Genomic DNA, 27,783 nt, shown 5'->3' on the forward strand with positions numbered 1-27,783 from the left:
TGTGACTTGCTTGAAAACACACAGAGAATACATAGGAAAGCTGATACTAACTCCTAAATTTACTTAATGGTGATTTATTTGTCCCAAAACATTGGTACAATATGAAACATTTTTCTAGTAGTTTAATGGTCTTTGTTGTATTTAGTGTTCTTAAAAAAACTTTAGGTTTGATTTGAATGGTTGGAGACTAGACTATTTGGCTTTAATATTTTATACTTAACTACATAAATTCATGTTTTGAGGTTTTAGTCAGCTGAAATGTAAAAGCATATCCTAAGAAAAAGGAAAGATTGAGTCTATTTTGAGGATGAATGAGCAAATCCATGTCTATTAATGATTAACCTTTTGATTAACAGGCAAGGTGATTTGATGAAAATTAGGCTCTTCAAGGAAAACAGAAGGGCAAGTTATAAAACTTTTCTAACTTCCAAATTGCCACATGGATAATTAGGAGCGGATGTCTAGCTGTGCTCTGATTGAAACCTCCCAATGATTCTGAATATACATTGTAGCAGAGCAGTTGCTTACAGTTTTATTAAATCTATCTTATATACTAATGTGATGGTTTTAGATTTGTTCCAGTGAGTGGTATCACCACTTTTCATAACAGTATGCATCAGTACTCATTTTAAAGTTGAAGAAACTAAGGCTCAGGGAGATCATTTCTGGCATGTTGATCTTATAATGTTCATGTAAATTATTTTGAACCTGAACAGGTACTCATCAATGTGGAACAGATTACCTGCCTGAGATCCATGATCTCTAGAAGTTCTTGAAGATAGTAAAGAGGGGGATTTGAGCTCTTTTTAAAAATTCTGAATAAGATTATAGATTTTCACTATAGTCAAACCTCAGTTCTCAAACGTCTCCCACTTTGAGCAATTCAGTTCTCAACCAAGTTGTTCATGGAAGAACATCTTGGTTGTCGAACAAAATTTCGGTTCTCGATCCAACAACACAATCAGTCATGTGTCTTTCGGGAGTCAAAGAAGAGAATGTGGGAGTATGAGTTTACTGCTAAATCTTGTGTTGTTAACATCTCAAGAAATTGTGCCATGAATATTTTTATGGGGTTTTTTTTTGGCTTTTGTTGCTGATTACTAAATATATACAGTAAGTCACCATGGATCTGAAGAATCTTAGGTTAGTAATAGGAGAAAAGTGAAAAGGAAAGTTGTAAGAACGATAGAGCTTAGATATGTACTGTATATAAGAAAGGTTACGATGGAATCATTTGGGGGTCTGGCAGATTAATTCAATTTACATTATTTCTAATGGAGAAAAATGATTCAGTTTTCAAACAAATTGCTTCTTGAACTGCCTTTCAGAACCAATTAAGTTAAAAAACTGAGGGTCCACTGTATTAGTAATGCTGCACAGCCTGATCAAGTGTACACTTCTGGCTAACATCACTTTAGTTCAGTGAGAGAATATATTGGTCTTATGATGGATAGTTACATACTTGACTGAACAGAGTTAATATGCAAGTTTAGCAGACAAATTTTTAAACATGGGATCCATTTATGTATAGTAAGAAGTGTCTTTGATAATGAAAAGTATTAGAAACTGGCACAGTGTTAATAGATATCCTTTAAGGTACCTTAAATATAATCTAATCATGTTTCCCCCTCAATACAGGAACTTTTAATACCCTAATAGATGCTTAGTCAGCCTTTGATTGGCTCTTTCCAGTTTCTTATCAGTTGGATTTAAATGTAACTCTCCCTGGTGTCCTTCAACATTTCAGACTTCTCTCAATTAGAGGACCCTTTTTTTGAAATGGTTGATTGCTGTGAAACAGTGTGCATGTCAGTAAGTTTAAGAAGATACCTAGACCCTATAAATATTTTTATTATACCATGCATATTGTAGAACACACATTATTTTATATTTCAGGGGATATAAAATGGTCTCTGTTTTAAGTGTAGTGTCTTGCTGCGATTATATCTTAATAAAAACTGTTTATTAAACTTGCTGTTATTAAAAAAAGTGAGTAAGTGTAAAGTGGTGGTAGGACCTTGCTTCTTGAACCACAACACTGGTGCATGTTTAAAAACTGTCTAGATGCCCTAGCCGGTTTGGCTCAGTGGATAGAGCGTCAGCCTGTGGACTGAAGGGTCCCAGGTTCGATTCCGGCCAAGGGCATGTACCTTGGTTGCGGGCACATCCCCAGTGGGGGGCGTGCAGGAGGCAGCTGATTGATGCTTCTCTCTCATTGATGTTTCTAACTCTCTATCCCTCTCCCTTCCTCTCTGTAAAAAAATCAATAAAATATTTTTTTTTTAAAAAACTGTCTAGATGAATACTCACATACTACACATTTAGCCAATACTTCATGGGCCCCAGATAAAGAGCACTTGATGTTGACAACAGGAGGAGGAGGAGCTAGGTTTATCAATCCCATCCTCATAATATGCCCTAGTTATTAAATGCTCAGACTTTTCTTTGAGCCTAAATTGTAACTTAATGTGCAAGCATAGGATACAATGTTCACCCTGTATGTTTCAGTACATTTAGATTGTATGCTCATTTTGTCATGCTTTCCATATATTGGTTAAATTTCTAAAGAAAAAGAGTTTTCAAGTGAAGTATAAAAAGGCATAATTACTGATACCAGTGTTGCAAAAAGTAAAAATGAGTACTATTCTCAATTCTTTGTTTTCTTAATTTGCTTTATACTTTGAAGTAGTTTGTGGTAATGTATGTTAATAATTCAGACTTCTTTTTTTCTTCCAAGGATACTTTGATTGTGTGGTCGGAAGCTGAAAACTATGATTTGGCCCTTAGCTTTCAAGAAAAAGCTGGATGTGATGAAATTTGGGAGAAAATATGTCAGGTAATTTTAAAAACTAGAAAACCAACATATTCTTAAGTATTTTGTGGGGGGTTTTTAGCTGTGCTTTCAGCTAATGTCCAAGATTTTAAATAAATCCTATACACAAGCATTTCATATAGATCTTTTATATTTACTGCTTTCTGTGAAAAGCTTGAATTATAGAAAAGTTCAGTTTCTTGACACCAGACATCCAGCCCAGACCCTTGCTATATGCCAGAGTTTTCTATTTATTTATTTATTTATTTAATTATTTAATTTCTTAATGATTTGAGAGAAATTGATTTGTTGTTCCACTTATTTATGCATTCATTGGTTGATTCTGGTATGTGCCCTGACCAGGGATTGAACCCACAATCTTGGTGTATCAGGATGAAGCTCTAGCCAACTGAGCTACCCAGCCAGGGCTGGATGCCAGTTTTCTATTCAGCTGCCTTTGAGAGCTCATCCATTAGGGCTCACTTGCATCTCAGGTTTAATAATTCAAAACCAAACATAATCTCACTTAGATCTGTTCATTCTCCTATATCCCTCATCTCATCTGAGTAAATGCCATCCAATTGCTGAAACCAGAAACTTGAGGGTTGTGTTTATCCTTCCTTTACCCCTTATATTCATTCAGTTGCTCAATTCTAAATCTTAAATCTATTCACTTATCTTCATTTTCACTATCACAGTTTACTAAGCCACCATCATTTTGCTGTTTTTTTTTTGTGTTTTTCTTTTTTTGTGTGTGTGGGTTTTTTTTGCTTTCATCTTGACTGGTCTTTTCCAATCTATAACATTGCTAGAGTGGTCTTTTTAAAAATGCAAGTCTGATCATATCACTCTTTGTTCAGTAACCTTTGTGGCTCTTCACTATTTCTTCAACTTCATCTTGTATGTTCTAGTTGATTCTGGACTTTCCTAGTGACAAGTACCTCAGTCTATAATCTCCATAATCTATTGTGAATGCATTTTATGTGCTCCAATGATTTAAGTCATTGGCTCTTGTTATGGACTCATTTAGACCATTGCATCTTAAGGATAGTTTCTCTATCTCTAAAATTTTTTAGATGGAGAACAATCTTAAGCAGATTCTTTAATTCAGTGGTTGTTGAGGTTTAGTCCTCAGACCAGCAGCATGAGCATGGTTTATTTTTGTTTGTTTGTTTGTTAATGTTTTTATTGATTTTTAGATAGGATGGGAGAGGAAAAGAGATAGAAACATCATTGATCAAAGAATCATTGATCAGCTGTCTCCTGCATACTGGGGTTTGAGCTTGCAACTCCCCCTACTGGGGATCAAGCTCACAACCCAGGCATGTGCCCTGACTGGGAATTGAACCAGTGACCACGTAGTGCATGGGACGATGCTCAATTCACTGAGCTACACTGGCCTGGTAGAGCACGGCTTTTATAAGAACTTTAGGTCAGATTTTCTCTGTAAAGGGCGAAAACTAAGTATTTTAGACTTTCAGTTTAACAGCTATTCAAATATGCTGTTTTAGTGCAAAAATAGCCATAGATAACAAATAAATGGGAGTGGTTCTCTTCATATAAAATTTTATTTACAGGAACAGGTGGTAGGCCAAGTTTGGCTATAGTTCGTCAACCCTTGCTTTGGGCAATTCTGTTGCACCCTGAAATTTGAGAGCCACTGCCTTAATAGAAGCTACAGTGTCCTTGAGACACAGTTTTTCCTTAACTTACAGAATTTATCTCTGCTAAGCATTCTACTCAGCTGTGTTTTTCAGAAATTAACCTACCTGTCAAGTTGTTGCTTCCTTCTAAGAGACTAACATCTAAATGCCTTCTTTGTTTTCTGTTCCATTACATTATTTTTATAGCATATTCCTCAAGGTTTTGTCTGTAAAGTTCTCTCAAAAAAGGTGAAATTAATGAGCTCGGGTATGCTAAAATTATTAGCACCCATTCAGACAAGTTTTGTTCTTCACCTTTCTGAGTTGAGCAGTCACACTCTGGGCCCAATCTTCTATTAAGCCAATGTTTAACTCAGACCTGCACTCAATCTGTTGCTCTCCTTTAATATAATTGTCTAGTTTTTACTGTACTTTTCCTTAGTCATCTTCATTTGGGGCACAGCTAATATAGTACTTGTATGCTTTCCTAGGAATCGCTGGCTATTTAATGTTCTTTTCTGACCTTCTCCAACTTTTACATAGTGTGTTCAGTATTTTGTTTCTCAGTCACTCTTTTATGATCCTGTTTATACTTTTCAATCATATTTCTGGATCCTTGCGTATACTAGGGAATTCATTATATTTTGCTCTCTCTGAGATCTTACATGTTTCTCAAGATCTCACCATTTTTTTAATCTAGAAACCATTTTCTAGTATACTCTTTGATAGCAATTATGTTTGGACGCATCTCTTTTCCCTTTTTATATTTTTTATGGCCTTCACATTCTCATTATCTTCTTGTCCAGACTGACTTCTAAAATTTATACTTTCTCTTAATGAAAGCTCTTTGCTAGCTTATACCTTTTGTTTCCATTCTTCCGTTGTTTTTGTTTTGAAAGTAAGACTGAAACATATTTGGCAAATTTTACAATTCCATCTTAATTCCCTGAGCAGATCAGATTCCAAGAGTATCTTAAGTGCAGACCCTTTTTGTTCATTACCTTCTTAAATGTTATATTTGCAAATTACCTCAAGAAGATAGCATTTTCATTACAATAAAGGCTCTTGTTCCCTTTTTTTTTTTTTTAAGTCAAATGCTACCTTTTTTTTTTTTTTTTTTTTTTGGTAAAACCATGGCTTGAAAATTAGGAATCTAAAGTTATAATGAGAACTTATGTAATTAACAAATCCAAAGCTAAACTTGAGATCATGCCAGGTACAAGCTGTAAATGTGCCTAGCCTCCTGTGAGTGGTACTGCCCACTGGGTTAAGGTCAAGATGATATCACCTTACAGCATATTTCAAGACATATTCCAGGCCTTCTTCCCTTCCAATATTCGTCAACAATAGCTTTTTTTAAAACATTTTTATTGATTTTTTTTAAAAAGGGACGGAGGGGGAGAGACAGACAGACATTGATTTGTTATTTCACTTATTTATGCATTTATTGGTTGCTTGTATGTATCTTGACCAGGGATCGAACCTGCAACCTTGATTTATCAGGATGACACTCTAACCAACTAAGCTACCTGACCAGGGCACTCTCTCTTAACTATGCTTAGTTAGCAATTTAAGTTTCTTGGCCATTTCATGTAAGGCCTAATTTTTCCATGCTTTCACCATTCAATTTGGCCTATTGGGCAACTCTAGTGGCAGTTTGGCCAAGAGAGCAAAATGGTTTTGTTTCAACATATGTCTTTGACCTTTTGTAAAAATACTCTTTTACCTTAAAATGTATTTAGCTGTGAAGACTTAAGTTATCTTTTTATAATTAAAACCCCTACACTGACATAAATTTGGGGTTTTATGACAAAATTTAGGACTTCTTCTGGAGGGCCATGAAAGGTTTATGTATGTAGACAGGAAAACTCTTCTGTGGTTTGGTTACCTAACTTTTAGTAGATATTCTTGGGGATAGCAGGTTGTGTGGTTCCATTTTTGTATGGGTACACTTGTTTCCCACTCGGTTTTCTTAATCATATTTTTGGACCTACCAACCAGTGTGTACAGCAAATCAGTGACCCACTTTGGTTCAAAGCCATTTTGTATATGCCCTTTGGCCCTTGATTTCTATAATTGACATTAAGTATTTTCTTTGTTGCTTACAGTTATATATATTGTCTATGGTTTCAGCATTATGATATTTGTTTGAATTTAACTCAAAGCTTAACTTAGAGAAGTTTGATGACTAGCCTGGAAGCACAGTGCTATGAATGTTCCTGAGACTTGCCCTGGTCTGTTGGAAAAGAGGGCCATGGATATAAGATGTGAGTGGATGTTTCAATATCAGGCCTCTACATTGAGGGTCTGAAGGTAGGGTCTACAGAGCACTCTGTTCACAGGTAGGTTAGCATATCCTAGAATGTTTCTGTTACTGGTAAACCTTGCACTTACGGGGAATCTCATGCCATATCTTAAAATAGAAAGTATATATTATTTGTAGAAATGCAACTTAGAAAAGTAGGCAGTTGGAGTCAAACTTGAAAATTATCATTACAGTTTTTTTTAATGTTTTTATTGATTTTAGAGAGGAGGGGAGAGGGAGAGAAACGTTGATGAAAGAGAGATGTTGATCGGCTGCCTCCTGCACACACAGCCGCCCAACCCCCCCCCCCCCCCCCCCCCCCCCCGCCCCCTCTCCTCAGGAATCAAGCTCACAACCCAGGCATGTGTCCTGACCGGGACTCGAACCGGTGACCTTCTGATTCATTGGTCGATGCTCAACCAGTGGGCCACACTGGCTGAGCTTATTATAGTTTTCTTAGAACATCTCTTGTATTTATGTAAGAATATCATTTTAATTTGCTTGATTATCTTGTCAGCTATCATAAATCTGATTTGATAGGTTCAAGGAAAGGACCCTTCAGTGGACATCACTCAGGACCTTGTAGATGAATCTGAAGAGGAGCGTTTTGATGATATGTCATCGCCAGGTTTAGAGTTGCCATCTTGTGAATTAAGTCGTCTTGAGGAAATTGCAGAACTTGTGGCATCATCTTTACCTTCCCCCCTGCGTCGTGAAAAACTTGCACTAGCACTGGAAAATGAGGGTTATATTAAAAAGCTCTTAGAGCTTTTTCATGTATGTGAGGATTTGGAAAATATTGAAGGACTGCACCACTTGTATGAAATTATCAAAGGCATCTTCCTCTTGAATCGAACTGCTCTTTTCGAAGTTATGTTCTCTGAGGAATGTATAATGGATGTTATTGGATGCTTAGAATATGATCCTGCTTTATCACAACCACGAAAACACAGGGAGTTTCTAACAAAAACAGCCAAGTTTAAAGAAGTGATTCCCATATCAGATCCTGAGCTGAAACAAAAAATTCATCAGACATACAGAGTCCAGTATATACAAGATATGGTTCTACCTACCCCTTCAGTCTTTGAAGAAAATATGTTATCAACACTTCACTCCTTCATCTTTTTCAATAAGGTAGAGATTGTTGGTATGTTGCAGGTGAGTTTGATCATTTTTTTTCCTACTTAAAACAATACCTGTTGGATCAATAACATTTAAACTTTTAATTGTCTTCAGCAGAAATAATTTTGTGATCCTTTTAAATAACTAAGTTTTCTTTTAACAGTATGCCGAGTGTCAGGTCTGGTGTTTTAGGGTGCTTGTATCAGAATGGCCTAGGCTGCAATTTTCTGGATTCTGCACAAAATACGATTGAAAATCTCTGAGCTGGCCAGTAGTCTGCATTTGTAACACTCCTGAAACCAAAAAAACCTCTCAATATCATATCCCATAGCATGTGAATTAGTCTAACTGAAATAGAAGTCTGCATGGTGGAAAGGTTTGTGAGTTGCATACTTCCCGTTTTTTGTTTCTTTGATGCCCATGATATTATAAGAATAACAGATAGGTGATATGACTTGAAAGACATATTATAAAGCCTTACCTGAGATCTACAAACAAAATAATTATTTGAAACCTGAATTTGTTAAATAAAAAAAGGAGGCAAATAAATATCAGTAAAACCTACTTGGTAGCACATGTTATAAATAAGGCAGCAAATTTAATTTTCACAAGTGTATCTTTTTAGACAATTGCTATATTTCCAGTGTCTTTGGCCTTTGTCACCCTTTAAAAAAGGGGGCCTCAAATAGAAGTAATTTTACCAAAACCTACTTTTCTGGAACTAGTAATAAATCCAGTTCATGTTGACTAATTTGACATGTTTTCCATTCATTTAAAACGGACACAAATAATATAGGCAATACAGTCCGGTAAGTATACTAGTAATCTTCTATACAGTGTATTATAATTAACAGTGGAGGAGGAAGAAGGCTTTTGGTACCAATTTCCATGTGTTCTTTGATATGAAACTAGTTTTTGCTAGCTTCCTAGTAGAGCCTGTGTTCTGGTCCAGTTTTGATTCCTGGTTTCCTTGGATAGTTCTGAGTCCTATGGGTCTTTTTCTTTAGCTCCACATAGTTCTCATCTTGGTATGCAGTGATTTGTCACTTCTGTGTTTTCTTGGTCTTTATACCTGTAAAATGCCAGTTTTACTTATTAAGTAATAATTGCAGCTTGTTAGTGCTTCTTTGAAGAAGAGAATTTTACACATTTTTGACAAGGAGTGATGGAGGTATAATTTAAAGTAGGTTTTTACCCACCTTAAGTACATAATCATATCTCTTACCATTGACTACTCTACATAATGCTATTAAATGTTCTTAATCTTTCTACTTCTGTACCCCAAATGCAGCAGTTCAGAGAATCTTTTTTTAATTATTTGATTGCCTTTTGGTGGAATACATTATATCTGGGATACATCTTGAAATTGGATGCTATTTTAGGTATGGCCTATTTGTACATTTTAGAAAAAAGTAAAGGCAGGAGTAACCAAACTACTTTAGTATCATAAAATGTTTCTTGAGCACCTAGAACAGGGAATATGGAGGTTATAATCTAGTGGGATATTATATGTGTACATACATATATATGTAGGTATGTATATATATATTTAGACTTAGTCATGTCTGTAGGGCTAAAGTAATGTTGAATTTACTTCTAGCCTGAGGTAGTATGGAATTAAAATAAAACAAATATCTTTAAAATAGTGATGGAAAAAAATTAAATGGGCAATCAAGAAGGCTCTACTACTACCTATTGTGATTGGGCTTTGGGTAAATTTCTCAATCACTCTCAATTATAAAATAAGGAGGCAAGATAATACCTGAGGTTCTTTCCAAGTTCTTACCCTATGAGAATGTATTTTGAATCCTTTTAAAAATGTAATGCATATTAAATTGTGTATATGGCTATCTTCAAATGTTTCTTTAAAAGCTCTGAATGTAGCCTTTTAAAAAATTGAGTCATTTCTGTGTCTTTAAACATCAAGGAAGCTTTATTTTCATTTTAATCTTTATTTGAGAGGTTGTAGAACCTTAATTTCTAAAGTTAAAATTACAAAACCTTATGAAAACCAGAGTCTATAAATATGACCCATACCTGCTTTTGTAAATAAAGTTTTATTTGAACACAACACACTCATTTACATACTGTATGGCTGCGTCCTACTATGACAACAGAGTTGAGTAGTTGTGGCAGAGACCATCTGGCCTGTAACAACAGAGTTGAGTTGTTGTGGCAGAGACCATATGGCCTGAAAAGTAAAATATTTAAAATGTGGCCCTTAAATAGACTTAGGAAATAGAGTGCTGCCAAAATATAAAGAACAATCTTTCTGTATAAATCTCCAATTTATCCTTTAATAGTTTGGTTTTTCTTTATCTCTTAAAAAAAAAATAGCATCACCAATACCTTCTTCCCTTTTTGCAGTTATTACAATTTGTATCTTTTATTATAGCATCTTGAAATTTTTTATTATACTCTTACCATTAAGTAGCATAATTTATCCTTGATTTCACAGGAAGATGAAAAATTTCTGACAGATTTGTTTGCACAACTAACAGATGAAGCAACAGATGAGGAAAAAAGACAGGAATTGGTAAGAACTTTGATATTATAGAGGACGCAAAACTAAAACAACTGATTTTTTTATATTCACTGATCCTTTTTCCTAATTTCAGGTTAACTTTTTAAAAGAATTTTGTGCGTTTTCCCAAACGCTACAACCTCAAAACAGAGATGCTTTTTTCAAGACTTTGTCAAACATGGGCATATTACCAGCTTTAGAAGTCATCCTTGTAAGTCTGTTTCTCCTTATATTTAATTACTACTATGTTTTTAATCCACAAAGGTAACATATGTAACATGCAAGTATTTAATTATAGCCAATATTTAATATTAGCTGTGTATTACACAGTATCCTATATAATAAAAGCCTAATATGCAAATTGTCCCCTCGGGTAGTCATTTGACCACTCACTATGAAGTGCGCTAACCACCAGGGTGTGGCACGGAACATGGCTCTGGCAGCAGGTTCTCAGGTGCTGGTTGCCCGCAAGGAGCCCACCCTGCACTCATGCGGCCTCTTTCGGGTGAGCCAGGCCGTAGCTGCCGGGACCACAGGGGCCAGTCAAGCTCCCCATGGGTTTGTGCAGGAGCTGGTCTGCAAGGCCAGACGGCTTATGTGCAGCACCACTGGGCGGCCCAGAGGCCCACGCTGTGCCCTGGCTCACGGCATCCAGCAGCACTCACCGCATCTCTGTGTGGGGACTCGGGCACTGTGACTTAGGCCGAGGAGGGCGCGTGGGGACCCAGGTGCTGCCCAGGGCCCAGAGGTCAGCTGGGACCTGCCCTTCCACGACAGATGCTCACGCTTTGATCGCTGGCCATGCCTAGAGACTGCAGACCTCTAAAATTCTAGTGTTAGAGTTCTTACATAGTGCTGAAAGAATCCTTAAGAATTTTCCATCCTATATAATAAAACCCTAATATGCAAATTGACTGAACAGCGGAATGACCTGTTGCTGTGATGGCGCACTGACCATGAGCGGGTAGACGCTCAATACAGGAGGTGCCCCCTGGTGGTCAGTGCACTCCCCCACTCAGCCAGAAGCCAGGCTCGCAGCTGGTGACACTAGGCAGCAGTGGCGGGAGCCTCTCCCACCTCCGCTGCAGCACTAAGGACCTCTTGGCGGACATTCCCATGAGGGTTCCCGACTGCAAGGGTGCAGGCTGGGCTGAGGAACCCCCTCCCTTCCCAGTGCACGAATGCTGTGCACCAGGCCTCTAGTATCTATAATAACAAAAGGGTAATATGCTCATTAGACTGGACGTCTTCCGGATGTCCTTCCTGTCGAAGCCAGGGCGGGAGGGAAGCCAGCCCGGGTCTTGGGTGCCCATGGGCAGCCGGAGGAGGGAAGCAGCCTGGGTCCAAGGTGCCTGCGGCGGCCAGAGGAAGAAAGCAGCCCGGGTGCCTGCGGCGGCTGGAGGAGGGAAGCCTGGGTCCCGGGTGCTGGAGGAAAGGCAGTGCCGGCAGCTGAGGGAAAGAAGGCCTACTCTTGCACGAATTTTTACTAGTTTTTAATAATAATGTGTTAACTTTGCACCTTATTAGATGACATGTTAAAGTAGAAAAGTAAACAGGAATAAAAAAAAGTATAACTTTATCCATGGAAAAGGGTTTTTACATGCAGCAGAATTTCCTTTACCTCTTTTTTTTATTGCAGTGTTTTCTTATAATTTGTTAGGTTTTGAATTTATGTAGCCATACAGAAGTTCCATGTTTTTATAATATAGGAGAAATAAGTTCTTTTTATCTGCAGGGCATGGATGATACACAGGTGCGAAGTGCTGCTACTGATATATTCTCATACTTGGTTGAATATAATCCATCCATGGTACGAGAGTTTGTCATGCAGGAGGCACAACAGAATGATGATGTAAGTAAGAAGTTAACAGAGCAAAAAATAACCAACAAGGTAAATATTATTTGCACTAACAGTAACTGTATTTATTTAAGATTTAAATAGTTGATGTTTGGGAAAAGTGTGGCCATATCATCAATTGGCTTATTCTTCCCCTAAATCGGCGACTGTCTCAGTTTTAAAGTGTGTCTTACAGCAGTTATTTGTTAATGCTCAACTTAAATTTCTTTTTAAATTTTTTAGATTATTTATTAATTCTGAGGTTAACTTTCTGTAATGTTTAAATCGTTTATCAATAAATTGTTATTCTGTATGCAGAATTAATAACTTTCCTAGGAAAACATTGACTTTGCTAGGGATTGAGTCTCAGAATCATCAAGAATGAAGAAATGAAGCACAGTCCCTTGGAAAGTATTTAGGGGCCCTTACCTAACCATAGGGAACAAGCTGTTTTGTTCATATATATACATATTTTAAGTAAGTGAGAGAATATATCCTGGTAATGGGAAGGGCACTCCCAGAGTAAATGGTGTATGGCATACGTGACAACCCTAAATGTATGTGCTCTGTTCTGTTTTCAGATAAAGCAGTGATTCTGATTCTCCCCCACCCTTCTTCCCCCATAAAATCTTGAAAGTAATTTTTTACTTAATAATAAACTAAGATTTTCTGCCCTCAACTTTTTTTTTTTTTTAATATATTTTATTGATTTTAGAGAGGAAGGGAGAGAGAGATACAAACATCAATGATGAGAGAAAATCATTGATTGGTTGCCTCCTGCATGCCCCCTCCTGGGGATCAAGCCCGCAACCCAGGCATGTGCCCTTGGCCGGAATCGAACCTGGGACCCTTCAGTCCGCAGGCTGACGCTCTATCCATTGAGCCAAACCAGCTAGGGCATGCCCTCAACTTCCTAAGGAGTGGGGTGAGAGTAGGGCACATCGTCTTAGGCTGGAATTGTGTGGATCTTTTTCTCTTACCATAGTTTTACAAAAAGAGAAAATAAACTTTTACTTTTAAAAAGATCCTAATTGATGTGTTGTGATGTCAAAATGAAGTAGACTGTCTAGTAACTTCTATATTTAAGGTTGTTGTTTTTTAATTACCATTTTCTTTTATAAAATAGACCTATCTTGAAAGCTAAAATGTCTGCATTAAAATAAAGGCTATTCTTATTGGTCCTGTAACCCACTAGTTGAAGATACATTAATATAGTTTACTCACATGCAGTAGGTCTCTTGATTCCTAGTCTTTTTTTTTTTTTTTTTTTTTTTATTGATTTTTTACAGAGAGGAGGGGAGAGGGCTAGAGAGTTAGAAACATCAATGAGAGAGGAACGTTGATCAGCTGCCTCCTGCACACCTCCCACTGGGGATGTGCCCGCAACCAAGGTACATGCCCCTGACTGGAATCAAACCTGGGACCTTTCAGTCCGCAGGCCGACGCTCTATCCACTGAGCCAAACCGGTCAGAGGATTGCTAGTCTTAATCATCATTTCCATATACTGTCTGCATTTTTCTTTTTGTCTATCCTACCATTGCACATATAGGCAAGAGCAGGGATTTTCTCATTGAATCCTTCTCAATTTTTATTTACTCCTTGTGCCAGGAACACCAGTCATAGTGACATTTGGAGTCTATAGAATACATTAATTCTCCTGTGTTTTCCTTTAAATATTATAATCTTGTTTCCCCGATTTCAGACATTCAGGTACCAACTAATTTTTTTCTTAAAGTGGAAACTTTATATCGTTTCCATAAATGGAGTATAGATATAGATATCATTTGCCATGAATAGAAGGAATCCCATAAAAATGCAGTGAAAGTAGAACAATGTTATAAATTTTAGCTAAATATTCTTACTGTTAAAGCTATGAACCTAAGGCCCATTTGCCTTCTTCAGGAAGGATATTTTGTTATCAAATGGGGGAAAGATTATTAGCACCAAATTGAAATTTTGTTTTTGCTTTAATCAGAGGGATTTATAGATACTAGAAAAGGAAAGAAACTTTAATTTTGGTAGTATTTAGTGTAATGTGCCTGTGCCATATTTTAGGGAAACACTGCCATATACCTGTTAAGTCAGTCAATCATTTCATTTTGTTTGAGGTTAACAAGATTGCTAGAGCTAGCTATAATGCTGTAGTATGTCATAGTATTTGCTTTTTCCATTCCCCCATAGTAAGTAATCCTTATTGTATTTTTCTCACCAGGATATTTTGCTCATCAACCTCATTATAGAACATATGATTTGTGATACAGACCCTGAACTTGGAGGGGCAGTCCAACTTATGGGCCTGCTTCGAACTTTAGTTGACCCAGAGAACATGTTAGCTACTTCCAATGTAAGCCATGGGTGTTTTTCTGTTTATCATGCTAGTATAATGATTATTGCTGATAGTAACCAATGCAGTTAAAGTTCATGAAAGTGTTTTTGGTTCCTTAGAAAACAGAAAAGACTGAATTTCTGGGTTTCTTCTACAAACACTGTATGCATGTCCTCACTGCTCCTTTACTGGCAAATACAACAGAAGACAAACCTAGCAAAGGTAAGATAATGCAGATTGGTAGTTCTTGAATTCTGAAACTCATGGTGTTAACATAGAGGTCTAATGTATTTTCAGAAGAGGTGTTCAAAGTAAAATTTCTTTAAAGTGTTATAATCAGAGATCAAAGAAAATAATTGCTTTCGGATTTTTAAATTTTATTTTAATGGGAGGGCGCAGAGGGATTTATTGTTCCATTTATTTACCAGTATGCCCTCATGGGTCGATTTTTGTCCCCGATGAATCCGCAACCTTGATGTATTGTGACAATGCTCTAACCAACTCTAGCTTTCTGGCCAGGGCGCCTTCAGAATTTTAAAACAATTTTTTTGTTGGCAGTATTTGTTTTTAGTTTGCATTTATATAGGTGAAATAAATAGAAGTAGCTATGAGAAAATTCATTTTAAGTTATTTATACTCCAGATGTGTAGTAGAGTAAAGCTTGTACTCAATATTAAGCTGTTTATATTTGCATTGAGGATGAATCAAAACATGATTATTTATTACTTCTGCATTTTATTCCTTTTGCTTTTAGCTTGTCTGTTTAATTTAGAAAGTAGTTGTAGGGTCTTCATTGGGAAATTCCTTATTGAAGCTTTCAGAATAACTATATTATTTTGTCATGTGAATTATCAGTATAGAATATTTTAACTTACAGCACCACTTAGAAAATAAATGTTAAATTTACATTTAATGACTTTGGAATCAAGTCTTGGAAACAAGATATACTCATTTCTCCTACCTACTTTATTCCTGTTAGGTAAAGCTTGAGGCTTTTTTCCAGACCCACATGTTTTATTCATCAAACATTTATTGAGAACCCATTGCATGGAAGGCATGTACTATAATCTTTAGGGGCTTAATGGGGGAATTAAAAAAAAATTAGTAAAATACTTTCAGAGGTTTACTGCCTGGTGAGGAAGATACACCAATCATTGTAATTCAGTATGGATTCATTATGTATAATAAAGGAGGCACAGAACACATTTCATTCATAGGAGTAGAGAGAATAATTCCACCAAAGACTAGATGTGTCTGGCAGAACCTATGCTATGCTGAGGGATGTGTTAAGACGTGGTAGAGCATTCTTGCACTTGGAATACAGCAGATGTAGTACATTTGTAACCCACCTCTGCTTTACTAACTTTTCAGACGTGGGTCTTGTAAAACTAATTCCTCATAGAGTTATTTAGATGAAGCAAAAATGTAAAGCATCATTCTTAGTACATGGTAGGCATTCAGTGAATGTTAGTTTCCTTTTCCTTAACTTTAAAATACTTAGGTTTTAGAAGGAATTTTACTTGATTTGAATTTAGGTTCTTATATTTGGGGAGAAAAAGAAAATTATCCATTAAATATAAATTGTGTTTTGTTTATTTTAGATGATTTTCAGACTGCCCAGTTGTTGGCACTTGTATTGGAATTGTTAACATTTTGTGTGGAGCATCATACCTACCACATAAAGAACTACATAATTAATAAGGACATCCTCCGGAGAGTGCTAGTGCTTATGGCCTCAAAGCATGCTTTCTTGGCATTATGTAAGTGTTGCTTCTGGTAGAATTACTTATCTATATGCTATCATGTTCTTGGTATTTTTAGGTCTCATTGCCTAAGAAGAAATGATCACTGATTTCAGGTCAGAGGAGCTAATACTAAGCTACACCGATTATGTATTTGTGCCACATTTTGAGCAGCTGATTGTCCTGACTTTATTCTTTCTTGTTACTATCCAGCAAAAGGTTAAAATATATCTGTAAAGTATATTGCCGTAGAGTGTTACATTCCATCATTCAGATGGCACCTGAGATCATTTTACCTCAATTACTATTTTTTAACCTTAGATTGCATTACTAATTACAAATTAGGCATTCTTCTTGTTAGACTAGTCTCAAATGAAATCATGAAGAAACATTTTCATAATTTGGAAAATTTATACCTAGTAGAACTGAGTTCACAAAGCACAGTCTCTCTCAAGTTACAGAATGCCTAGCACAGATGTCTACAGATGGTTCATATTTTAATTCCACAAATGATTTTTCTCCAGCTTTATTGACATTGTGTTACCTCAGATATTTTAGAGCAGGGTGGCAGTCGTGGCGAAATCTGGCCTGTGGTCTATTTTTGTGCAACTGGCAAACTGAAAAATGGTTTTTATGTTTTTAAAGGGTTGTTTAAAAAAAGGTTAGAGACCATATGACCATACGTGGCTCACAAAGCTTAGAATATGTACTGTGTACACTTTTATGGAATGGTTTGTCAACTCTTTTAGAGCAACAGATAGTCTTTTAACAAGGTTGTTTATGGTTACACAGTTCTCAAAAATTGACTTTCACTGTGTTCTTAAGACCCTACCTTATTGAAGTAAAAAAAACATTTTTTTCTATATTGGAAATAGGTTAATCCATTCTTGATCATATAGCAGCCAGCCTTCTTTGGTTAAGTTGGTAGACCAATTTTAGGGGTAACTAGTGACTCATTAAGAGACATTTGCTGGTAACTAACTTATGCTTTTTGGTGTTTATAGGTAAGTTTGGTTGTTTTGTTGTTATTGTTTAAAGGCATCATAGTCATACACTAATTAGGAACCTGAATATATATACCCGTTTTTGCTCTTTTTGGTTTACATCATTTAACCTATTTTTCCTTGATTTTTAAAAACATCCTTAAATTATAAAAACATTATATAAGACTGCGTCTGGTGTTGATTTGTTTTATCAACATTTTATCCTTTATCTATTAGAAATAGGTTTCCTTCTAAAAAATTCATTTAACTTTCTATCAGGATAACAGTTGTTACACTTGACAGTTTTTCAGGCCTGTGTACACATTGCAGTATGTACTGAGAATACATCTGGACAGAGTATATTTTTCCGTTTTCAGATATTTAGTACCAACCACTTTATGCTAATTACCCAGAACCTTTGTTAATACTTTAGTGATCGTTTTTCCAGCCAGAAGTAATAGTATTGGTGGTATTAACCTAGACTGCTAAGGGCAGCAAAAAAATTCATTATTTTGGTTCTATCCTGCTTTTGCATATGTTTATGAGCTTTATTAGCACATGTGAAAGAAGGGCTTTTAAATGAATGTGCATTTTCCTTGTATACCTATCACAGCAAAAGTGAGCCCCAAGACCAAGTTGAGAGGGAGTTTATAATGAATGCTTCTTTGAATTATGTTCACCATAGAAGGTTTTGTTTGAATGTGGGAAAGGGAGTTTGTGAGCAGGTGGGACGGAATGGAACATCTGAATAAAAAAGTTAATCCGTTTATTTCAAGAAATTTAGTAAAAATAAATACTACCATATTTCATTGATTCTAAGGCAGCGGTCGCCAATCTTTTGGACCACATGGACCACTGGTTGGTGACCGCTGCTCCTAAGGTTTTCTTCAACCAGCGGTCACCAACCTTTCGGACCTCACAGACCACCAGTGGTCCACGGTTGGCGACCGCTGCCCTAAGGTATATATTTGTATGCATTTATCATTTCTCAAGGTAAGTCTTCACAGTTAATGGCATGATCTGTAGTTCTGTTTGTTCATTTTGTTTTCCTACTAGTAGAAAAGGTAAAGAGTTTGCAATCAGTGGCATCTTCGATTTGAAGAAGTATGATATGTACTTGGAATTAGAAAAATGAAGATGATTTTGACCTGTACGCAGGAGATGGCCTATAAAAATCAAAACACATCATCACAAGCACTATATTGTGATGTGTTTAGATGTTTAGTGGAAATGGTTTATTCTACATGAATAAGGCAGATCAGGGAAATTTTGAAAGAGTTCAGTTGAATTTCTATTAATCATGGGGCGAGTGTGACATTCTTGTTTGAACACGCTGTTAAGATGTGCAAATGTGGAAAAGTGGTGTGTGAGTGTTCGGGGGTAGGTAGAATACAAGTCCAATAGGAGAGTGGCAGGAAAGATCTCTTCAGTTCTCCATCTCATTTGGCTTGCAGTATTGCAAAGAGAATGTCTCATAATTTAATGAGAACTCTGAAGAGAATCATTACAAATTAATGGAAGTTTATCTTTTAGGAAATTCAAGCATGCCAGATAAATCTTAGTTATGTTTTATTATTAATATTTTCCAAATGAAGTTATCATTAATCCTAACCCTCAAATTATTCTCAGTGTGGCTGTCTTCCCAGTACTGAGAATATAAGTAGCTTCTGAAAGAAGATGCCAGTCAGTAGTAATGAGCTCTTTAGGACTGGCTTTGCAGTATACAGGAGTTTTTATCAAGGATTTCTAGAAGAACTAAACATAATTTGAGATGATTTAAGGTATTTTTGGTCTTCTGAGAAAGGAGTACATTAAAATACTAGGTATAGTTTTGTAAGGGAGGGTTTTGTAAGTAAATTTAGATGCATACTTGTAAGGACAAAATATAAATGGTTAAATGTAAACAATTTGGGGACTTGAGGAACTTCATTTTTTATATCTGCTGCTGCTTAATTAGTATACTTTTATCATATTTAAAGACAACTAATCAAGTCTGTAGCTGAGACCAGCAATACTTTCAAATATAGGTTAGAGACATGTACACACACACACTAGTAATAGCAGTCTTATTTCTTGGCCTTCTCAGGATTCTTGGATCTTACATTGTAGCCTTCTAGCTCATATTTTTATGTTGTCTGTATTTTTGTAGAAAATATGAAAATCTATAAGAGGAATGAGGTAATTTTGTTCGAGGTGCTTTTATTCAGCTATCATGTAATTACACATGAGGCATAAAGTCTCAAACTTATTACATGAAATCTCATGTTGTATAAGGTAAAGATGGATTACTTGTTTTAGAGATGATTGAAACTAAGCACAAAAGATCCCTGGCTTGTTAATAACGAAGGCTAGAGGTGTGAGTGGAAGTAGAGTGCACTTTACGTTGAAAATCCTATGGTTATGTCAATTTGACATATCCCAAAAGCTTTCTCTCAAACTCCATTGAGCAACTTGACTTCTCATAACTCTGGTAAATTTTTGAAAGCATTTTTTTATCCAACGGCAAAAAATAGTGGTTGGATATTCTTGATGCAGGTTCTCTTTGGGGGAAAGGTTTGAGTGGAAACAATACAAGTTTTGATAAAAATAAATGAGGGCAAATGGAAATAAGCAAAACAAAAAGACCTTAGAACTACCTTCTATCTATATCAGCAGTTTCTGAACAGAACTGCTCTTGAGGAAATGGTGGTGCTCTCTGCATACCCGTAGTCTTAGTGAATTCTAGGAAGGGAGCTGCTTTTCACTTACCTAGGAACTGCATGCAGACCACAGGGTTCAGCTAGTGTGTGTTATGGTAGGACACAAGTCTCCACAAAGCCTGCAAAGTTAGAGTACCAATTCTTAGTAGCTCTTGCCTTAATTACTAAAAGCTTAAAATTTGGCCGTAGTAACATGAGCTCTAAAGTATTGATTTTTATTCTCACAAATGGAACTGCCTCACTAAGTTCATTTGTCTAGTAATAAAAGAAAAACCAAACTCTAAAACCATTGTTTTGGGAAAATAAACCCTTGTTCTGGTTTGACTTAAAACACAGAAAGATGCCTCTTATTGTATAAAATGTCTTATTTCACCATGCTTATGTATTTGAAAATAGTCATTAGTTTAAAAAATAAAATGCAATTGCTATTATATAAACTATTTTGAAATTCCCTGCCCAGAGTGTCTCTTTAGAAAGAAACACTCTTAAAGTTGGATTGTTAAGGCAGTTTATAATCAACTGTACCTGATTGGGCATTCACTTGTGCACCTCTTTTCTGCCAACGAAAGAAAAATTGAGCTGCTTTACTCCTCTGCCTTCCCACCCAGAAACCGTGTCAGCATGGTTGCCTGGCTACCTGCTCATGAAGGACTTGATTAATAACAAATTGGCAATTTAACGAGCCACTTCCATGATCTCCAAAGAAACCAAAATACAAACACAATATTTAATCTTGCCAACCGAAGACGATGTGACTGCATGAAGTGAGTATGCTTTTTTGAACTGTTTACAGTAACTGGGGCATTAACTTACTGATAATTCCATTTAGGTAAAGAGGGCTTTGTTGAAGTCTAGCTGTCTGCGTATATTTGGATCTTGACGAATGGTGACTTAACTCCCCATACCTCAAGATGTAAATATACCTTTTAATCTGTAAGTTAAAGCCTAATTGTAAAAAAGGAAAACTATGAAAAAAATTTAAAAAGCATACTCGCTGCAATAAGCAAAGAGGACCACATTTTAAAAATAACATCCTCTAAATTTATTTTAAAATAATAGGAAGGCAAATTTTGGGTCATGCAGATTTTTGTGGTTTATAGCATTTCTCCAAGCACGTCCACAAATAAACCAATGCAACCATGTGTTCTGATGCAAAATAATAAAGTGTCCAAAAGTAATGGTCAAATTATACCAATGGATTGCCCTAATAAAACAATGGTTTTTCTGTTGTTTTGATGGTATATATAAATGGATATATTTAGATTCTCATCTTAAGTAGTATGATAGGTTAATTCATTCATTAGCCCTATCTTAGTTCCTATGTCAGCTGTAAAGTACATTTTGGTCATTAGTAACTTCCAGAATTTTTCTGGCTCTCTAAGACTTGTGTTCTATGATGACACACACTACTCTTAGAATACATTTTTCTGATAACCCTTTTGTAATCCTTATCTTTAGGTTCATACTTCTGGAAGCAATAACATCACTGCACGAAGAATTATGTTTATTAGATTTTTTTTTGTGTGAGTCTAAAATATGGAAGTGTGGTATATAATTTGAATAATGCCTCTTCATTTCAGGTGCTCTTCGTTTTAAGAGAAAGATTATTGGATTAAAAGATGAGTTTTACAACCGCTACATAATGAAAAGTTTTTTGTTTGAACCAGTAGTCAAAGCATTTCTCAACAATGGATCCCGCTACAATCTGATGAACTCTGCCATAATAGAGATGTTTGAATTTATTAGAGTGGTAGGTTCTGTACTTTATTAGTTAGGTTTTGGTTTTAATTATTGAAGAACTTTAATCTGCATTATTGGTACTTTGGCTCGAGTTATTGTATTTGAAGATAATTTTTTAAAAGAAAACGTGTGTTACCAAAAGCTTGTGAGAGAGAGTCAATTCAAACTAATAAAAACCAAAAAAATCTCTCTCAGCAGCTATGATTCCTTTTTGTAGGATAGTTTGAAAACTGCTTTAATACTGTCAGGGTAATCATTTTAAGAAAGTAACATTACAGTTGATAACGATTTGGATGTGTTTTTGTTTAACTTTCTTGACTTTCTCCCACATATATCTTTTTTATTCTAAACTTTTTTGTCTAATTTTTAATATGTTTTTATTGATTTTAGAGCAAGAAAGGAATGGAAAGGGAGAGAGAGAAATATCGATTGGCTGCCTCCTGCATGCTCCCTACTGGGGACCGAGGTCGCAACTTGGGCATGTGCCCTGACCAGGAATTGAACTGGCAACCTTTTGGTGCATGGGACGATGCTCAGCCAACTGAGCCACACTGGCCAGGGCTCTCCCATATATTTCTAAAGAGCAATTTCATAACAAACTCTTCTTGGTTCGTTAATAATATATTAGGTTAGTGCTTTTCAAATATTGGTGTGTGTTAGAGTTATCTGTGGCATGCTTTTTAAAAAATTATGGTAAAGTGTATATGTAATATAAAATTTGCCATTTTAACCATTTCTAAGTATATAATTCAGTGGCATTAAGTGCGTTCACATTGTTGAGCAACCATTACCACCATCCACCTCCAACACTTTAGTATGATTTAAAATCTGCCCAGATGGTACCTGGGCATTTACTTTGGAAAGACCCACAGATAATGCTGAGGTACACCAAAAACTGGGGACTACTGAAGAACCCAATATGGTATGCCCATTTTCATTGTTTGATGATCTCTACAATAGTATAATAATTTTATGAAGTCAGACTATTTTGGGTGGGTTTGTCAGTTCATGACAAGGAAGTCATATCTTTCTAAAATAGCATTTCATCTCATTTGTTATTATAATTCTTTTTTATAGGAAGATATAAAATCATTGACTGCTCATGTTATTGAAAATTACTGGAAAGCACTGGAAGATGTAGATTATGTACAGACATTTAAAGGATTAAAATTGAGATTTGAACAACAAAGAGAAAGGCAAGATAATCCCAAACTTGACAGGTAAGTTACCTCGAATTTGAACCTGTTCATTCAGTGACAAATTGTAGGGCAGTGACTCTTATTTTGCTTGTGTTTTGCTGTTTGGCTTGGCAGGGGAGGAGGAAACAGCAGCTAGTGACTAGAAGTGGTAGGGTTCTGTATAATGGTCAGCGTAAGTGTTTTCCTGAAGATGTAGGTGGATTTGATCTGTTGGCTCTTCCTCAAGCATATATCAAGCTAGATAATGAAAAAGAAAAGAATGCCACTTATGTGGGATTGAAGCTTCATGTGTCCAAACAAATCAAAATATTATCTTACTTGCTTTGAATTACAAATTATTTTAAGAACTCTTGTACATTTTTCTAAATACCTGAATTCACATACTTACGCTATATTTTAAAATCCATAAATTATGACTTGTTAATTCCTAATGTTAAGTTTAGTAACTGATCTGTAATAGTACAATTTTGATCATAGGAAGTTTGATTCCACTAGTTAATACTAGATATGGCAGTGTGTTTCTAAATTACATGTTGGGTAAAATCTGTTTTTGTCAGTCTTTAGTGTATAAATCTGTTTTATCCCATTTGTCTATTAAGACTGTATCTGATTCAGCCCTGACCAGTTTGGCTCAGTGGCTAGAGCGTCAGCCTGTGGACTGGAGAGTTCCAGGTTCGATTCCGTTCAAGGGCATGTACCTTGGTTGCGGGCACATCCCCAGTAGGGGGTATGCAGGAGGCAGCTGATGGATGTTTCTAACTCTCTATCCCCTCTCTCTTCCTCTCTGTAAAAAATCAATAAAATATATATTTTTAAAAAAAGACTGTATCTAATTCAGAACAATACTTGAAGAATATCTAGTGATGTCTTTATAAGTCTGTTTTACTCTATCTTCTCTTTACTCATAGTATGCGGTCCATTTTGAGGAATCATAGATATCGAAGAGATGCCAGAACACTCGAAGATGAAGAGGAGATGTGGTTCAACACAGATGAAGATGACATGGAAGATGGAGAAGCTGTAGTGTCTCCATCTGACAAAGCTAAAAATGATGATGATATTATGGATCCAATAAGTAAATTCATGGAAAGGAAGAAATGTATGTTGAAAAGATGAACAAGGAGAAATGAAGTCTTTCTCACCTTATGTTTATTCTTATTTTGTGACAGTATGATTAGTATCTGATTTGTATGACAACATAAATTTTAAAGATGTTGCTTATAAGAGTGTGAATTAATAGTTCTGTTGTGAAAGCATAAACTAAATTTTCTTAATTTTACTTTAAGGAGAAAATATATCAGAAAGGGTAGAAACACTGAATATGATACTGAAGGTTTCATTCCTTATCAGTAATAAAAATTCAGTAGTAATGATGTTTAGTATTTTGCTAAGTAAGTTTTGTTCAGAGATTGATCTTCAGTGTTTCTCCCTAGCAGAGGAGTAAACTGTTCTAGTGTCTCCTCATTTGGGGGATTTTTAAAGATGAGTATGTTTGACAACTATTGACAACATTCTTATTTTTAGTAAAAGAAAGCGAGGAAAAGGAGGTACTTTTGAAAACAAATCTTTCCGGCCGGCAAAGCCCAAGTTTCAAGCTTTCCCTCTCTAGTGGGACAAAGACTAACCTCACCAGCCAGTCACCTGCAACGAACCTGCCTGGATCCCCAGGGTCGCCTGGATCCCCAGGATCTCCTGGATCTCCTGGATCCGTCCCTAAAAATACGTCTCAGACGGCAGCTATTACTACCAAGGTACACTTTTGACTCCCAGGCCTATCTAACTTAAGCTTTCTCAACAATAATTTTTGTGACAGTTACTGTCTTTTGGAACTGATTTAAATTTGTGAACTAGAGAATCATTCTCCTATCATCACTTGAACTTACTTACGTTTTTTGTGACCAATATAGGAGTCTGAATATATTCTGATTTTGGTTATTTGCATTTTAGAATCTCAGGTTCAGATTTGTATGTGTCACAACATTGACAGGAATTTAAAAGTTTTAAGTTATTTTTTTATTTTAAATTTTTAAATACTTTTATTGATTTCAGAGAGGAATGGAGAGGGAGAGAAACAATGATTAGAGAGAGTCATTCATCAGCTGCCTCCTGCACACCCCACACTAGGGATTGAGCCCGCAACCCCAGGCATGTGCCCTGACCGGCAATCGAACCCTGAATTACTCCTCGTTCATAGGTCGATGCTCAACCACTGAGCCAGGCCAGATGGGCTTAAGTTATTTTTTTTTATCAATTTCCCAATTAATACCAAGATAAAGACTTTGTGGAGAAAAGATAATCTAAATATCTAGACACGTCTGACTTTATTTTGCCAAGCAATGTTTATAAAAAGGAGTAAACCATCTATTAGTAACATTTCATTTAAAGAACGGATCAAAATTTTGACACCAAAAATGTAGGAAAGACAGATTCTCAGAATGAAAATCAATTCTTTGGGCTGCTTTATGCTGCTCTGGATTAGCATAACAGACTAGCATTTGGGATTCATTGATCTAAATCAGAAATATAATGCCCATCAACACATGATCATTCCTCTGATGTGAGCAGGGACTCCTAAGGGCTAAAAGTGAACATGAGAAATGCTGAGATGAAGAGAGGCTCCAGGCAAGAGCTGTTTGAATCTCACCACCCACCCTCCATCTAAATAAAAGTGAACTACAGTGGTTTCTGGTCATGAGCAGGCCTCCGGGAAGTCCAGATGAAATGATGGGGCGGGGACAGGGCTGAATCACTTTCCTAATGTTTGATCGTTTGCCCTCATTTCTAGTGGTCTGTTTAATCTTTTGTAGATATTTTGATATACTATATAAACTTTGCTGAAAAAATTTTAATGCATTGTTAATCTTAACATTTTAACTTTAGTCATTAATGTTTTTATCTCCTGGGTGATTTACTAGGATTATAAACTACTAAATTTATGTTTTACTCTGGAAAATTTAGGAAATATATAAAAATAATGAATTTTCAGTTATATATAATCTCACTACCCAGAAATAACCACGGTTGTATATTGAGATGGGGGTGGGGTTCTATATCCTTTACCCAAACTTAAAACATGTTGAAAATAATGGTGTTTTCTTTAAATATAATCCTTGTTTTTGAACAGGGAGGCCTCGTGGGTCTGGTAGATTATCCTGATGATGATGAAGATGATGACGAGGATGAAGACAAGGAAGACATGCTACCATTGTCAAAGAAAGCAAAGTTTGAGTCATAATAACGGCAACTGCCTACAATCAGTACCTGTTGAAAAAACTGGTTCTTCTACCCCTATCCCCTACAAAATTCACAACAAAGCAGTGGTCTCTTGTGAATGACTGACAGATCAGCCTCGCACACTTGACCTCTGCTCATCAAGTGCCAATTCAAAGGAGCAGAAGGAGGGGATATTACACATTAGGGGAAAGATGTAAGCCTTGAGCTCTCCAGCTTGGACCACACATTGCCCTTTTCTCAGGGAAGGAAATGGAAACATAAAGCCAACAGGGCAGGGGTTTTGTAAGTGGAACTCTGGATTGACTGGTCAGTTGCTACAATCAGAATATGCTTTGTCGGACCATGTTTGAGACTCGGAAGAATAGGCTTTTCAGCCATAATTCTTCACTAGTTAAGAATGCCAGCAGTTTCTTTGTATAAAGAGACCTGCCTTTAAAACCATACATTCTGAACATTTTAGTCAAGCTACAACAGGTTTGGAAAACCTATGGGGGAGGGGCGAATATAAAATTTCCTCTTTTTTATCTGTTCCCTTTGCCCTTCGAACTGCAGATTTTTTAAAAGTGGGGATTTGTCCCTACTTGATTAAAGATTGAGTGGAATTCTAGATGTGGTCATTTGTGTCATAATTTTTTTTGTTTAATTTTGTTTTTGATTTTTTGCTCCCCTGAGTGTATGCTTAGTTGAGTATATATATTTGGGACCATTAAAACTTTTTTTTGATGTAATATAACCTAACGTTGTGCTGGTACCTGTTTTACCATGTGTAATTTTTGTTCTACATCACAGTTCTTAATTTGTTTAGAGTTTTATGAAAGATGGTATAGTTTTTATTGACAAAAGCAAAGTAATCTTACAACTATGTGCATACAAAAGCAATACTATTTTGTGACTAAATATTTTATATTAAAATTTACATCAGCAACTGTCTTGAGAATTCAGGGAAATAGAGTGGAATTTAAACTTTCAACAGTTTTGTTAAACCTAGAACAGTGACATTAGTATTCCAAAGAGATTCTGAAACTTCATATCTTGGGAAAATGACGGTACATTAAATAAAAATTGAGGATGGATGATTTAAAAATTAACATTTGACTTTTGAATAATAAAAAGAAAAGTGAAGAGTAATAGAAATTGTATTAGTTGTATGTTTCTTTTCTTTTTTTAAACTACTCCCTTTGGAATACCAGTTGGAGTTGATGGTGGTGGTTCCTAAATTAATACCTGGCCAGAGGACCATCAGCTAGTACCTTTTAAAACAGTTTTTTTTAAAAATAGGTTTTTTTATTGTCTTAGGTGTGCTAAAATGAAAATAAATATCTCAATTCCACATACCCTCACTTTAAGTGAAGATTTTAGAACTTACTGAAGAATATATTTGCAAATGTGAGTAAAAATTCATATCCAGGAAAGGATACTGTTTTAATTAAGCACTGTGTGCTTCCAAGCTTTTCGTTTGCTTTGGTCTTTAGTAAATTCTAATTTGTGGTACCAAAAATAAGGTTATATTGAATAGTTGGGTGGAAATCCAGAAAGCAACATTTGCTACACGAGGAGAGTTTTGTTTTTAGCTAATTGAAACTTTGAGTGTATAATTAAATAGAAGAGTTTAAGTG

General features: G+C 35.9%; 1 protein-coding gene across 3 annotated transcripts in view; it reads left to right on the forward strand.

The window, feature by feature from the left end:
- The window catches only part of LOC139010395 (serine/threonine-protein phosphatase 4 regulatory subunit 3A), a 37,638-nt gene extending 10,864 nt beyond the window's left edge, over positions 1-26,774 (forward strand). The window contains exons 3-15 of one of the 3 annotated variants that reach the window (XM_070414786.1): positions 2,738-2,836; positions 7,301-7,918; positions 10,341-10,418; positions 10,501-10,617; positions 12,142-12,297; positions 14,457-14,588; positions 14,690-14,792; positions 16,172-16,330; positions 21,575-21,744; positions 22,812-22,954; positions 23,842-24,032; positions 24,458-24,684; positions 26,058-26,774. In XM_070414786.1, the coding sequence (XP_070270887.1) occupies positions 2,738-2,836; positions 7,301-7,918; positions 10,341-10,418; positions 10,501-10,617; positions 12,142-12,297; positions 14,457-14,588; positions 14,690-14,792; positions 16,172-16,330; positions 21,575-21,744; positions 22,812-22,954; positions 23,842-24,032; positions 24,458-24,684; positions 26,058-26,168 (2,304 nt within the window). In that variant the 3' untranslated portion in view covers positions 26,169-26,774. Of the gene's footprint in view, positions 1-2,737; positions 2,837-6,704; positions 6,723-7,300; positions 7,919-10,340; positions 10,419-10,500; positions 10,618-12,141; positions 12,298-14,456; positions 14,589-14,689; positions 14,793-16,171; positions 16,331-21,574; positions 21,745-22,811; positions 22,955-23,841; positions 24,033-24,457; positions 24,685-26,057 lie in introns of those variants that run through there. The other 2 variants (XM_070414797.1, XM_070414807.1) reach the window with 2 other exon arrangements.
- The last annotated feature ends 1,009 nt before the right edge of the window (positions 26,775-27,783 follow it).

The sequence above is a fragment of the Myotis yumanensis genome, unplaced genomic scaffold (genome assembly GCF_028538775.1).
Source record: "Myotis yumanensis isolate MYYU_CA2020_CCGP unplaced genomic scaffold, mMyoYum1.0.hap1 SCAF_1, whole genome shotgun sequence".
Lineage (NCBI taxonomy): Eukaryota > Metazoa > Chordata > Mammalia > Chiroptera > Vespertilionidae > Myotis > Myotis yumanensis.